The sequence below is a fragment of the Ictalurus furcatus genome, chromosome 7 (genome assembly GCF_023375685.1).
Source record: "Ictalurus furcatus strain D&B chromosome 7, Billie_1.0, whole genome shotgun sequence".
NCBI lineage: Eukaryota > Metazoa > Chordata > Actinopteri > Siluriformes > Ictaluridae > Ictalurus > Ictalurus furcatus.
Genome location: NC_071261.1, coordinates 33,676,862 through 33,692,274, shown reverse-complemented (window position 1 = coordinate 33,692,274; position 15,413 = coordinate 33,676,862). Strand labels below are relative to the sequence as shown.

Genomic DNA, 15,413 nt, shown 5'->3' with positions numbered 1-15,413 from the left:
GCATAATAAATACCTCTTAATAAACCTTACTTTTTGTTAACTCAGCTTGAGGAATCCAACAAAACTCTGACCAAAGACGTGGAGAATCTCAGCAAGGAGAAAGGAGAGCTAGACGAGAAGCTCCAATCTCAGGAAGAAGGTGCGTTTTACATACACACACACACACACACACACACACACACACACACACACACACAATCAACCTTGATAGTTGCACATTGGTCTGAGAAAAAGAGTATGTGTTGTAGTGTTTGAAGCCCAGAGAGAAGAAATTTCAAATGCCATCAAGGCCAACTACGAGAAGATCCTCAACCAGGAACGAACGCTTAAGACACAGGTGAGTGTGTGGCAGTGTATAGGGATGTTAAACATAAACACGGATACACACACACACACAAAGATATGAGCAGTGAAGGAACGTGGTGTCTCTGCAGGCGGTGAACAAACTGGCCGAGATCATGAACCGTAAGGACATGAAGCTGGACCAGAAGAAGCGCGGCAGCACCACGGACCTGCGCAAGAAGGAGAAGGAGAACCGCAAACTGCAGCTGGAACTCAACCAGGAGAAGGAGAAGTTCAACCACATGGCCATCAAATACCAGAAGGAGCTCAGCGAGATGCAGGCGGTAGGTGTACAAAAAGCATATAAGGCGAATGGATGGATGGAAGGAAAGAAATAAAGTGGAGAAATTGTTTTACTGCAAGGTTCATCGTGGAGCTCTGCTGCCCCCAAGTGACATGCCCTGTTCATGCCATGTTACATCTTTGTGTGTCTACAGCAACTGGTGGAGGAGAGCACGTACCGTAACGAGCTGCAGATGCAGTTGGACAGTAAAGAAAGCGACATCGAGCAGCTCCGAGAGAAACTGAATGACCTGCAGCTGCGCATGGAGAACACCAGTGTGACCAGTCTGCAGACGGACGAGGTCGACAGCAACACTGCAGGTACGTGCACTCACACATACACCTGTTACGGGTAAGTCACTGATCCTGTGGCATTTCATATGTTTATATTAATTAACTGAGACCGTAATAGTAATATTTGCTCTCGTGGTGGTATTTTACTTCCTGGTTTCCGTATAGTCGTTTCTTGTCCATAAACAGCATTAGATACGTTTTTGTTTTTGTTTTTTAAATAAAGTTTCAGTTACAATGCATTATGGGTAATTTGCATCCCTGCCGTCTCCACTGATGTTTACTCAATTCTCATCCAACAGTCCTCATGGACTGGCCCTTAAGATGACAGATGAGGTTATGTCTACACAGTGTTTCGAATGTCTAGCTTTCAATCACATGTATCCTAAGAAGGAACGCAGCAAAGCGACTATTTTAACTAGGCACATTGTCTTGTTAAAAGTGTGTGTGGGTTTAAATTCATCTCTCATATTTTTTCCCCCTCTGTGTGTCCAGTCTGTTCTCTCCTCCTCTTTATATCCTCTATTGTTTTTCCTCTGTGAGTAACCTGCAGTTTATGTCTGCATCATGCTCTGGGAATCCTTTTATTTTCTTTGCTGAAATGATTTGCTGTTCTATTATTTTTGGCGTGTGTGAGAAAAGCATCTTGAAACGTATCCGACGTAGATGGTGATCTTTTCAGTGTAGTTGTATCCTGTTATTGTTAGCAGAAGACGTATTATATGAAGCACATTGTCTTGCAGACCCTTAATATTGTTTAAGGCAACTGTTTTATCAAAGTTTTACCCTCACGTGTGATTATTGTGGTGCTTTTCCACTAGCAAAGTTATTATACTATTATGGCATGTTGATCTGTTCCTCTTCATTTAACCAGTCAGTTCAGAACAGATCCATTTGGCGAAATACACAAGGTATAACGATTTTTCTGATATCCATAAACCAAAACATTAAACCTGGCCTGATATTTAACATACCTTGTCAGTCAAAAGAAAACTTCAGCGTGGAATAAAAATACAGCACTTGTGGAAAAGCAGCACTTTCTTCACCTCACACAAATTCATCACTTGCATGTTTTATGTGTAATGTGTTATGACATCCTCCCAACTGCTGGACAGTCCGGAACATACATACGGCTCATCCTGTTAAATGTTTGGGATAGATACAGTTTTATTCTAGTGGAATATTAGACTTAATTGTGAGTGACTTTTCGGGTGGATTTGACTGACAGTTATTATTTTGTGTGTTAGTCACAGGAAGGTGTCATTAGTTATGATTTTCACCTTCGATTTGAAGTGCTTGAGTTTAAACAAAACTTTGTCTGGTAACACTCGGGTACAGGCAGGATGCAATCTGGTATAGTCGGGTTTAGACAGAATTCCACTGGGGTATGGTCATGTTTGTATAGAATTCCACTGGGGTATAGTCGGGTTTGGACAGAATTCCACTGGGGTATAGTCGGGTTTGGACAGAATTCCACTGGGGTATAGTCGGGTTTGGACAGAATTCCACTGGGGTATAGTCGGGTTTGGACAGAATTCCACTGGGGTATGGTCGGGTTTGGACAGAATTCCACTGGGGTATGGTCGGGTTTGGACAGAATTCCACTGGGGTATGGTCGGGTTTGGACAGAATTCCACTGGGGTATGGTCGGGTTTGGACAGAATTCCACTGGGGTATGGTCGGGTTTAGACAGAATTCCACTGGGGTATAGTCATGTTTGGACAGAATTCCACTGGGGTATGCTCTGGTTTGGACAGAATTCCACTGCGGTATAATCGGGTTTGGACAGAATTCTGCTGCGGTATAGTCGGGTTTGGACAGAATTCCACTGCGGTATAGTCGGGTTTGTATAGAATTCTGCCGGGGTGTAGTCATTTTTGGACAGAAGTCTGTTGGGTTGTAGTTATGTTTGGACTCCATGCAGGTTTGGAACAATTTTGTTGGACTGTACTTGAATTCAGATAGAATCTTGTAGGACTGTAGTCAGGGTCAGATGTTTTGGCAAGTTATATTCATGTTTAGACAGAATTGAGTTTGTTTGTTGAGTTATACTCAAAACCTTCCACTGCGGGGTAGTGTTTATATAAACACTCAGTGTTCGTTGAGTTGCGTTAAACCACAGGTCTGTCTTAAGCTCTAATGTGTGTCCCCAGTTTAACCTAATCATTTTAGTCTCACCAACTAACGCGATACATAAAACTCATTAAAGTCTTTGATTATCAGAATGGCTCCCGTAGAACTCACTGATCCAGTCTGACATGTGTAATGCAGCATGTTTATATGTTCCTAATCTACTATTGTGGCCCCTTCATTACCCTGATGATGTTACCCAACATTATTGCACTTGGTGAATATTGCCCGGAATAATCAGCACATTCTGACCTTGGTGAGCGCTTTGAAAGTGTCTCCGGTGGGCATGTGGCTGTTGGGAGTGATGATTCTGATTTGTTGTTTTGTTCTTCGGGGCTTGATTTGTGACCTTTGAGATGAATTTGCATTCACTGCATGTCCACGTAGGTAATTAAAGTAATGCTAATGTGTTGGAATTTACTTGACTTTTTTAATGATATCCACAGAATCGAGATTGGAAGGCTGGCTCTCCATCCCGAACAGAGCCAATATCAAACGATATGGTTGGAGGAAGCAGGTAAGGCTTTAATGTCCTAAAAAAAACGTAATAATGAAGCTGAGGCAGCGTCAGTCAAAGGTTTTTGTGTGACTGTATCTATGTTCTCTCTCAGTATGTTGTGGTTAGCAGTAAGAAGATCCTGTTCTATAATGATGAGCAGGATAAAGAGCAGTCCAATCCCTCCATGGTGCTTGACATTGAGTAAGTTTAATTTTCATGTTAAATTCATGTTTGTTATTTGAGTATATTATATAAAACATATATATATTTTTTCTTTTGTTTAGCAAACTCTTCCATGTGCGTCCAGTAACCCAAGGCGATGTTTATCGTGCTGAATCAGATGAAATTCCCAGAATATTCCAGGTTACTATACCATAACCATACTGTATATTTAAAAATAAATGAAATCACATTTGAGTTGTTAATTTTTTTTTTTTAGTCTTAGAAAGGCACTATAGAAACGGAAAGCATTATTTTAACATTTATATGAAGTTTTATTTAATTATGCTTCAAACAAAGGCTGAATATTATTGCCCCACAGATTCTCTATGCTAACGAGGGTGAATGCCGGAAGGATCTGGACCTGGAGGCTATTCCTCAAGGTGAGAAATCGAACTACCTAGCTCACAAAGGGCACGAGTTTATCCCTACACTCTACCACTTTCCCTCAAACTGTGAGGCCTGTGCCAAACCACTGTGGCATGTCTTCAAACCACCGCCTGCACTCGAATGCCGACGATGCCATGTCAAATGCCACAAAGACCACCTAGACAGGAAGGAGGACGTCATCGCGCCATGCAAAGGTATATACGTGACTCTTATCTAGGATAGTAGACTATACTCAGACACTTCCAAGTAAGTTGCGTCATGTGAAATGCCTTCCTCACCCCACAGTGAACTATGACGTGACGTCAGCACGTGACATGCTCCTGCTAGCTCTCACCCAGGACGAGCAGAAGAAATGGATTGGCCATCTTGGCAAGAAGATTCCTAAAACACCTCCATCTACTTTCTCTCGAGCATCACCTCGCGCCATGAGCACTCGCTCGGTAGCTAATCAGTCGTTCCGCAAAAACCCTAAAAGCATCTCCGGAAAGTCCAGGTAAAAAAAGAAAGTCCCGTCAAAATTCTTTTCATAATAAAAGTTTAGTTTAAATTTAGCATAAGGCTGGCGTAGGAGTCATGAAGGGAGGGCCTAGGGGTTACGGGATATGTGTAGGAAGAGGGGTCCCAGGAATGTAGCTAGGGGTCATGGTAAGAGGTCTCAGGGTATGACCTGAGTGGGTCTAGGCACCTCAAGAGATGTAGGACCTGGAGGTCATGGAAGAGGGTCGAGGCATCTCAAGACAGAACTAGGTGACATGGAAAAGTGCCAAGGGGTCTCAGGAAAGGACTAGAGGTCATGAAAAATTTATTACAGGGATGGCACCTGGAATTTGTCTGGTTCTAGGAATACCTTTAACAAGATTAAGTGCAATAGTAGTGGGATTAGAACAGATTAGGTAGGTTCTAAGAGTACTGGCAGCAAGATTAGGGATAACGGTTTTGTTCTCAGGGCAGTGGGAGTAGGGGCAACAGGTTGGTTCTGAAAGGGTCAGTAGTGGGATTAGGAGTGAAAGGTTTAGGGTTTACCAGCAGTGATGTAAAAGTTTGGTTGTTAGGGGTACTAGTGGTGGGATGGGGTAACGGTTGGATGTAAGTGGTACCAGAGGTGAGAATAAGGGAATAAAGGTTCGTTTTGGGTTACCAGAAGTGTTTTAGAATTTAGGTGTTTGTTTGTTAGGTTTTGGGAGTAGCAGTAGAACTAGGGCTAAAATGTTGGTTTTGTGAAAACCAGGAATGGAATTATGGGTAATGGGTTGATTTTAAGGGTACCACAAGTGGTATTAAGTGGTAAAAGTATGGTCCCAGGGCAGCATTTGTGGAATTTGAGTTTGGTTCTTGGGATTTTGAAAGTGGGACTAAGAATAATGGTATGGTTCTGATAATACCAGCACGGATCACGAGTAGTAGGATTACGGGTAATGGTCAGTTCTAAGGGTGCTCTCAGAAGGAGTCTTGGAGACTTGTTCTAAGGGCACCAGCAGTCTAAGTACGATGAAAGGTTTGGGTACCAGTAGTAGGAATGTGGGAAAATGTTTGTTTTTGCAATAGGAATCGAAATAGGGTGTTTGAGGGTGCTCAGATTCTTACAGCAGTATGCCAAGTTACTAAAGTAGAAACAAGACAGCGGTAGTATTATTGAAGGCCTGGCAGCAGAGGCAGGTAAAGTTCATGACTGGCTGTTTGTGTTGTAGCAGGGCTCAATCCAACCTCCACGCAGCAGAAACATCATCCAGCTCCTGCTGACATCAACACCACAAGGAGAGTTCAGCGTAGTCTATCTTTCGTCAGTTACCCTTCATATTTACCACTCCTTACTGCCCCACTCCTCTCTGGGTTCACATGGGGGTTTTAGTTCAGGGTTTATTTTTTTTTAAAGCCTTCTGCCTTACCAGCTACAGCACAAAATTGTCGGCTAAAAGTTTTTTAAGGCTGCGAACTAAGGATTTCTAATTGTATTAAAATTTGTTCAGAATACGGACACTGGTAGTGACGGCGTCTTTATTAATTGTATTTTACCAAAAATAAAAAATTTTAAAAAATAAAAAACTTCTATCACCACCTAGTGGTGACAAGAGCACGTTGATGACTAAAATTGACCGCCTGATCAAATTGAACAACTCTGATCAAATTCAGCTGCCTTAAAAACCTTTTAAGGAAGTGTTGAGGAAAGGGCTTACGTGTTGTGGCTCGGTGGGGAAGTCTTTAACGGTGTCGTGATACAGACGTATGGTGTGTCGTCTTCACTTCTTGAATGTTCATGGTAACTAAAGCATGGAGGCATATTCTAACAACATAGGTGTGTTTGCTTGCTTATATTTATGTGAAAAGATCAAATAGAGTTAATGATCATCAACACACTGTAAAGTGATGAGTGATGTAGGCAAGTGACGATACTAAAATTTCATGCCATAATAACCGCCTAAGGTTTTTCCAGTACTCATAACTCTCATCCCAGTACTATAGGATGGTACGTGTTTACAAATTTGACCAAAATAAAAGACCCTTACCCTGCGTTCACGTCAGGAGAAAGCATCGAGACGGCGTCCTTCCAGCATGTTGAGCTTCAAGCAACATTGAGATGTTATTAGTTGTATGCGTGTTGGGTATGACACGGGAAAGCAACACGTTAAAATGATTGGCTTGAATGTTTCCTCAGACCAATCAAATGGCGTGGGTGTGGTCTGACTTTAGCCTCCATTTACTGTTGGGGACACAAAAATGGAAGAACTTGTCTTCATCGTGTGCAACCTCTCATTAAATGTGTATGGAGACGCATGAAGAAAAATTAAGCTCGGCAGGAAGTTGGTGCGTCTAGTGGGTGTACGTAGCTAGTAGGTCGTTTTGCGGAGAAACTACAACTTCTCACTTGCTAGTGTGAACGCAGGGTTAGATGTCTTCACGGTACCTAGCCTATATATATATATTGGCTTGACTGTCACAAAATTACTGATTATCGTCACATGCCTAATTGAAACAATTGTACCTTCTTCAAAACGAAAACTGCAAGTCCTTCTCTACTCTTTTTTTTTTTCTTTCTTCTTCTCTCCGCCCCCCCCCCCTCCCCCTCCAGCTAACCACCTGAATCTTCTCTTCGAAACATTGGGACTCCTCAATTGGGACTTTATACATCACCGTTTTAATAAATTAAAAAACCTTAAACAAAAGCATTTAAAGATTAAATAATGGAATTAACCCTAAATCACCGTTTCACACTGGGACGGAGAAGCTGGTGGGAAAAGGCTCCTCCTGTCCTCTAGGTGTTTTACACAGCTCGTGATGGGACCACGCGCTACTCTGAAGGGAACTATGATGATGGGATTAAAGATTCTTCAATCTTTGGGGAAAAAGTCGACTCTAAATTGGCGACTGCACCGTTCGAAACCTCGGCCTGATGGACTCTCTCAGCCTTACTGTTCCTGCCGGGCAATAAATTAACACGGGGCAATAATCAAGACGGAGTACTGGGTACTGAGTATTAGTTTGTTTTTGTTGTTGTTGTTTTTTTTGAGGAGCATGCAAGATCGTTACAATCTATGCATATTGTTATTATAATAATTATTATTGTTGTTAAATCCTCCAAGCCGCAGGAATTCCATCGGAATGGCTGAAGGAGCGCTTAAATTTCATTGACTTCTTTTGGGTTTTTTTTTTGTTTGTTTGTTTTTCATCTTCATTCATTTGGGTACATTATTTCTGAAATGTTTTCTCTGTAATGTTTTATAACTGTTTTTTTGGTAATGTATTGCCTTACTTTTGATTCTAGATGAATGGTTGAAAAAAGGAAGAAGAAAAAAACACAGAAACATTAAGTTAACAAATGTAAAACTGCACTGCTTGAATTGTAAGTTATTTGTAGAAGACTAAAACAGGTGTAGCATTCAGCCCACCTAGTGCCTTACCGACTTTTGAGACCGATTTTTACTGCCATATCTGTTTGTGTTCCTCTTCAAAATGTTAAACCCTAACTATTGTTCTTTTTAAGGAAAAAAAAATACGATGTGTATATCATCCACCTTGTGGTTTTATCAGGGCGGTCCGTCGCGTGTCGAACGCGTTCGTTCACTAGAATCTCCAGGTTTCGTGTTTTGCGATTGAGACGGTGCTCTCGGACGGAGCGGACGCTGGGATTAGACTCGTGTCCGTATTAATCTTTTCATAAACTCTGAGATATTATTAAGCTTTCCTGGAAAGTTTGTTCCTCCATTGTGCGTGTTGTACGCTAGAAGTAAGAGTCCTAACGAGGCTAAAATTGGAAATCATGGCCTTTATTAGAGTTTAAAGAAGCTATAACCGATCCCGGATCATCTTACTGTCAGTCCCTGTCTCGCAGGTTGCCATGTTGTACACAAATGAGCATTATCCTGTGCTGGCAACTCGTTAAGAGTGACCGACGTCCCTGGGTTTACAGAGGCGGAGTCAAGTTGAACTCAATCAAGTCATATGACATCATCACCGCTATTCTTTCATTCACTTCTTAAGCTCAACGCTGTGTATGGAATAAAAAAAATGCTAGTTTTAATTACACCGTATAAAAAACTAAGCTAGTTAGCTAGTCAAACACTTCATTCAGCTCATGTTTAACTAGTTAGCTAACGTTCTGCTATTAATTAGCCGAATTCAGTAGTTTAGACTATTATATTAATACTATGTCATTAGTATGAGTAGCTAAGTGTAATTAAATCCAGCATCGAGCCAAAGAGGAGAGAAGCGTTGGGGATGATGTCATAGGTTTCTGATTGGTCGATCAAATTGAACTCCGCCCATTTTAAGCTCTGGACGCCTTTTACTCAAGGAAAATCCGAACAACGCTAATCTCAGTGCGAAACTGGAAGAGAGTTCTCGCTGACTGTGTACGAGTTCCATCGTCTCCGTCATACGTTGTACACCCGCCCCCCGCTTTTCCTGGACAAAGTCTCGTTGGGTTTTTTCCGCCCGGCGACAGGCGAGACAGAGATCATAGATACCTCCTCAGTTATTCGCTACGGTTTTTAGGTTATGTGTTCAGTTAAATGAAGCACTGGAACTATGGTGGCTATCTACTCGGATGAACTGCATGATTAATTTGGTTTGGAGGCCACAGTGATGGATGTGTGTCAATAAACATTATCTTTATCACCTACACAGACTGTTCCTCCCCTGTGTGTGTGTGTGTGTGTGTGCACTGCTTCTGGAAGTGTGTATTCGTTGCACAAGGAGACGAGGGTGTAGAGCAAATTTTTCTAGGAAAACTACATGGGACCTCAACCACAAGAATGTTTTTACACTGCATCAACTCACTGTAACCAGCCAGAACCTTAATTACTAGACCATGTCTCTGTCTCTCGGTCACTGTCTTTTTCCTTTGTCTCGCTCTCTCTGTCTTGCTGTCTTATTCATTCTATTGCTCTCTTTGTTTCTCTCTGTCTCCTTTTGTCACTCTCTCTACACTGCAAAAAAATGGCACATCAGGAAGTGCAAATATCTTAAAAAAAATATATCAAGATTTCTCTCTCTCTCTCTCTCAGCCAGCAGCCAATCAGAGCAAAACTCTATCCTGATTTGTTAATCTCAGAACCCAGAGTAAATGGACAGGAGGTGGAGCTTAACACAGTTTATTTAAAAAAATACAAGTCTCATTTAGTGATGTTCTTAGAAATAACTTTACTGTCCTTCCTGCTTCTGTTTAATCCATTTAATTTTTTTTTTTTATTATTTAATGTCTAATTTCATGTGTAAGCATCACCAGGACAAGCAAACCTGGATAATAAATGTGTAAACAAATTCTTCTTATGATGGTTAGATATAATGCACAGCTCTATTAATAAACTAGCTAGGAATGTAGCTAAAGTCTCGCTGTACAGATGGAAATACTCGAGTAAAGCCCAGTGTTAGGAGTATGAAAATGTTTTAAATTTTAATATGCCACTGTTTTTGAAGAGGATGTTGCATAATCAGATCACAGTGCATTCTGGGTATTTGGGTAAGTATGATATGGAGAGGTTTTCTGTAAGGAGATGTTTAACATGTATGGAAGGAGTCTCCAGTGTCAGAGGTGAAGCTGTAACGTTACGTTTTCCCGCATCTTCAGGACAGAGGAGTTTACGCTTCATTGTGGTTTCTCAGTAACACGACAAGCTGCATATTTTTATCTTATTAACTTCAAGAGAGAATAGACAGAGGGAATAAAGAGTGAGAATAGAGAGAATGAAGAGAATAGAGGGAATAAATAGAATAGAGAGAGAGAATAGAGAGAATAAACAGGCGGGCGAGGGAACGACAGTTTATAATTTATATTACCTATCACTTATCAGTGTTGTAGTATTCAATAACACATGATGGAATGATATTTGCTTGAGGAGTATTTATAACAGGTTTTATTTGTATAAATCATGGAAAGAGATTATTTACATATAGTTTCGAGTGACATTTAAATCTTACTGAATACAACAAACATTCATTCATAATAATATGTGCTTCTAATTCAACAAAAAACATGGAAATAATGAATATTAAACTGAAACTTTAACTTGCACAAAAATCAGGATTACAGCATTCAAGTAATTATTTATCTTTAAAGATGATTTATAAGAAAAAGCTTTATTCTGTTACTAATTCATCTAATAATTAGGTTGAAGAAAGGATTTTACCCCTGTTAATTGTTTTTTTCAAACAGACGCTGGTAAAAAAATTTATGGCCTGTTTCACCCACTCAACCCCGGGATCTGCACACACGTGACGACCGTTCTTTAGAGTAAAACTGCAGAGAAAGAGAAAATCTGAATCAGTGTTAAACTGCAATAATGAAATAATCACAGTTTTAAATCTCCCAAACCTCCAGGAGATTAATAAGTGATAACAGTAATATACATGTAATCATGATTAAAACCAATTGTTTTCTTACATGATTCCAGGATTTGGACAGTCCATATGTGTTACTTTATACTCTGTAATGAGTCTTACAGAGATTGGATTTCTGTGGAATTTGAAACAGCAATGCTCTGGTCCATGTACACCTGTGTGAAAACATTAATATTAATATATCAGTCAGTCACATCAGTTTATTACTGTGATTAAATGCTGGAGTGAGCGTATACACAGGGTTTTACAGTAACCACCTCAGATTGGGGGGAAAAGCTGCTGCATGTCAGTGTTAGTTATTTTAGTTATAATTTACAATAACTAGATAAAATATTTGATGCAGTAATGGTAAGAGATCTACTCTAATGTTCTTTAATATGAACTCTCATTGAACTCTCATCTTATCAGCTATAAAACTGAAGACTATTTCAGAATACTTGAATAATTTTCAGAATTGTCACAGAGATCCGACTTCATATTTTTCAGCTTATTATCTTCAAGAGAGAATAAAGACAGGGCTGGTGAGGGAACGACTGTTTATAGCTGCTATAACGTAAGTGAAAGAGGAAATTACTTGTTTCATGGACATCCCACAACATTTATTGTAACAATAAAAAAATAAGATGTATAATTAACAATAAACTTCAGGTAAACAATAACACTGCTTCTTCACCTTACTGTCCTATAACTCCTATTACTGTTAGGACAAGTGCATCTGGGATTATTTATGTTTAAAGATGATTTATAAAAATAAAAAAGTTTTATTCTGTTACTAATTCATCTAATAATTAAGTTGAAGAAAGGATTGAACCCCTGATAATTGTACTTTCAAACAGACACTGGTGAAATCTTTCCATGGCCTGTTTCACCCACTCAACCCCGGGATCTGCACACACGCGATGATCGTTCTTTAGAGTAAAACTGCAGAGAAAGAGAAAATCTGAATCAGTGTTAAACTGCAATAATGAAATAATCACAGTTTTAAATCTCCCAAACCTCCAGGAGATTAATAAGTGATAACAGTAATATACATGTAATCATGATTAAAATAAACTGTTTTCTTACATGACTCCAGGATTTGTACAGTTGATGTGTGTTTCTTCATACGTTTCAATCTCACTCACAGGGATTGGATGTGTCCAGAAACTGCTACAGCATTGATGTCCATGTTCATCTGTGTGAAAACATTAATATTAATATATCAGTCAGTCACATCAGTTTATTACTGTGATTAAATGCTGGAGTGAGCGTATACACAGGGTTTTACAGTAACCACCTCAGAGGCTGGTGAGGGAACAACTGTTTATAGCTGCTATAACATAAGTGAAACAGGTAATTACTTGCTTCAGGGACATCCCACAACATTTACTGTAATATTACAGTCAACTTCAGGGAGCAATAACGCCGCTTCATCACATTAATGACCTATAACTCCTATAGCTTGTTGGACAAGTGTGTCTGGGTATATTTTATATTCCCTACCACTTATCATCAGTGTTGTAGTATTCAATAACACATGATGGAATGATATTTGCTTGAGGAGTATTTATAACAGGTTTTATTTGTGTAAATCATGGAAAGAGATTATTTACATATAGTTTCGAGTTACATTTAAATCTTACTGAATACAACAAACATTCATTCATAATAATATGTGCTTCTAATTCAACAAAAAACATGGAAATAATGAATATTAAACTGAAACTTTAACTTGCACAAAAATCAGGATTACAGCATTCAAGTAATTCTTTATCTTTAAAGATGATTTATAAGAAAAAGCTTTATTCTGTTACTAATTCATCTAATAATTAGGTTGAAGAAAGGATTTTACCCCTGTTAATTGTTTTTTTCAAACAGACGCTGGTAAAAAAATTTTATGGCCTGTTTCACCCACTCAACCCCGGGATCTGCACACACGTGACGACCGTTCTTTAGAGTAAAGCTGCAGAGAAAGAGAAAATCTGAATCAGTGTTAAACTGCAATAATGAAATAATCACAGTTTTAAATCTCCCAAACCTCCAGGAGATTAATAAGTGATAACAGTAATATACATGTAATCCTGATTAAAACCAATTGTTTTCTTACATGATTCCAGGATTTGGACAGTCCATATGTGTTACTTTATACTCTGTAATGAGTCTTACAGAGATTGGATTTCTGTGGAATTTGAAACAGCAATGCTCTGGTCCATGTACACCTGTGTGAAAACATTAATATTAATATATCAGTCAGTCACATCAGTTTATTACTGTGATTAAATGCTGGAGTGAGCGTATACACAGGGTTTTACAGTAACCACCTCAGATTGGGGGGAAAAGCTGCTGCATGTCAGTGTTAGTTATTTTAGTTATAATTTACAATAACTAGATAAAATATTTGATGCAGTAATGGTAAGAGATCTACTCTAATGTTCATTAATATGAACTCTCATTGAACTCTCATCAGCTATAAAAACTGAAGACTATTTTAGAATACTTGTATAATTATCAGAATTGTCACAGAGAAGCGACTTCATATTAAAGAACAATAGATTAAAGCCGGATTTACACTGTACGGTGTCTTAAAAATAAAGCACTAGTATAAATACAATAGGGGAAGATTACCGAATTTAATTTAGCTATAGGAGACTGTTGGAGAAGTAAATTTCCCCAAAACTATGTTGGGGAAGTGTTTTGATTGGGCAACATGACAACACACCAACAATAATGGTAATGAAGAGACTTCTACACACGAATAATAAACTGTTTCCTAGTGATAAACATCATGATTAAAATATTATGACCCTGTGCAGATCTAGCACTAAAGAACAGAACAAACAGAAAATCATGACAGTTTATTATAGACTGTGCTTTGTTCATTAATTCATCTTTTAAGCACAGGATTAATCCACAAAGCCAATAAATGTGTTTACTTTTTGGATGGGAGAGCTGAAGGAAATGATCTTTCACTGATAACCACAGGATTACCGAGTGCATCTGTATAGTGAAGGAGCTTTTCTGCACACGTACAGTGATGCTAAAGGCTTCTGCCCATGCTTCAATATCTGACATGATGGGAGTGAGAACGGGTTACAGTCCCACAACGTAATGGTCTCGTTCTATAAGTAATGGTCACACATTAGTTGTATTAAGTAGGGATGTCATCAGCAGATCTCTGTAGAATCTGAATGACGTATTGTGATTTTTATGGAATTCAGCCACAAGTACGTCACTAACACAGGGGAAAATATCTAGCAGCATTGCGTCAAAGCAGCTGAACTATAACACACAGGATTTATAATCATCAGGTCCAGTCACTTAACTCAGTAGCCTACAAAATATGAGCTGGATGACTGAAAACCGTCATGAACCACAAACAGTTAATAATATATCTTACACCGGACGGCTGTTGTGAAGTCCTGGAGGCAGACGAGAACCAGCAGGAGACAGCGGAAGAACATGACTGATCTGTTGTAGAACAAACAACAGAAATATAAAATCAACTCAGAACTTCCAACGACATCCACATTTCCAATGTACCAAATTACATTTGGACTAATATTTCGACACACTTCCTGTACTGCTAAACCAAAGCTGTTTACCAGAAATAACGGAAGTTTAAGGACACTGTTAAAACCAATAAATGTTAAAAATACAGGAGAAAATAATACAGATTGAAATCTACAGCCTTTCCACAGGAAGAGGAAAAGTGTTGAGATGAGACAGACATGAGAGAAAGTGGAGAAAATCTTACCAAATCTCTTCTTATGGACTTTAATCTGTAACTTTCCAACACTGGTGCAGTTCTGTAAGAAGTAGTTTCGGTAATTTGAGGGTTTTATTCGGACAGTTGTATGTAACCATCCGCCATCAGAGTCACGTGACTACTCTGATCACGATGAACCCGAGATTCTTCACTCTGATAAAGTAGTCCTGAATGTGGAGTGTCGATTTATACAGAATTGAATCTTCATTTACAAACACAGCTGGATGAAGAATCCATCAAAACATTCTATAAACAAACAAACAAACAAATAAATAAACGCCTGAGTATAAATCAGACTCAGTGTTTTTCTGCTTTGAAACAATTCTGTGATTTATGATGTTTAATCACCTGATTAATTATTATTATTATTATTATTATTATTAGTAGTAGTAGTAGTAGTAGTAGTAGTAGTAGTGTTGTAGCCCTTTATTGTTAATAATAATAATAATAATAATAATAATAATAATAATAGAAGCAGGGATCCCAGATGTGCCAATAATAATGAACTGATTCCCACAAACAGGGGGAACTTTATCTTTGATAAGCACTTTAAAATGAAGTATACATAACACCTTCAAATGATGAGCATTGTTCTAAATGATACAATCCTGAAGATTATTAAAAAAATATATCTGTTTTAATAACAGTCTGAGAACTGTCGCTCAATGATCACACCCTTTG

General features: G+C 38.9%; 2 protein-coding genes across 6 annotated transcripts in view; one reads left to right on the top strand and one right to left on the bottom strand.

Moving 5' to 3' along the window:
* The window catches only part of rock1 (Rho-associated, coiled-coil containing protein kinase 1), a 37,920-nt gene extending 27,525 nt beyond the window's left edge, over positions 1–10,395 (top strand). The window contains exons 23-32 of one of the 3 annotated variants that reach the window (XM_053629955.1): positions 46–139; positions 249–337; positions 435–626; positions 780–945; positions 3,492–3,562; positions 3,657–3,745; positions 3,829–3,907; positions 4,086–4,347; positions 4,439–4,646; positions 7,221–10,395. In XM_053629955.1, coding sequence (XP_053485930.1) covers positions 46–139; positions 249–337; positions 435–626; positions 780–945; positions 3,492–3,562; positions 3,657–3,745; positions 3,829–3,907; positions 4,086–4,347; positions 4,439–4,646; positions 7,221–7,224 — 1,254 coding nt within the window. In that variant the 3' untranslated portion in view covers positions 7,225–10,395. Of the gene's footprint in view, positions 1–45; positions 140–248; positions 338–434; positions 627–779; positions 946–3,491; positions 3,563–3,656; positions 3,746–3,828; positions 3,908–4,085; positions 4,348–4,438; positions 4,647–5,841; positions 6,165–7,220 lie in introns of those variants that run through there. The other 2 variants (XM_053629953.1, XM_053629952.1) reach the window with 2 other exon arrangements.
* Positions 10,396–10,488: 93 nt separating this feature from the next.
* Positions 10,489–14,810, bottom strand: LOC128610565 (C-C motif chemokine 23). Of its 3 annotated transcripts, XR_008386380.1 has the most exons (8): positions 14,721–14,810; positions 14,364–14,434; positions 13,074–13,185; positions 12,819–12,929; positions 12,053–12,161; positions 11,814–11,908; positions 11,031–11,142; positions 10,489–10,886 (listed from the first exon to the last, which is right to left on the bottom strand). XR_008386380.1 is itself a non-coding variant. In XM_053629960.1 (6 exons), exons 2-6 carry the CDS (start codon positions 14,425–14,427, stop codon positions 10,754–10,756), a joined length of 516 nt encoding a protein of 171 aa, XP_053485935.1. In that variant the 5' UTR covers positions 14,428–14,434; positions 14,721–14,809; the 3' UTR covers positions 10,489–10,753. The 3 variants fall into 3 exon arrangements, 1 of the variants encoding a protein (XP_053485935.1); XR_008386379.1 differs by having other exon boundaries at positions 11,031–11,908; XM_053629960.1 differs by lacking the exons at positions 12,053–12,161; positions 12,819–12,929 and having other exon boundaries at positions 14,721–14,809.
* Between the last annotated feature and the right edge of the window lie 603 nt (positions 14,811–15,413).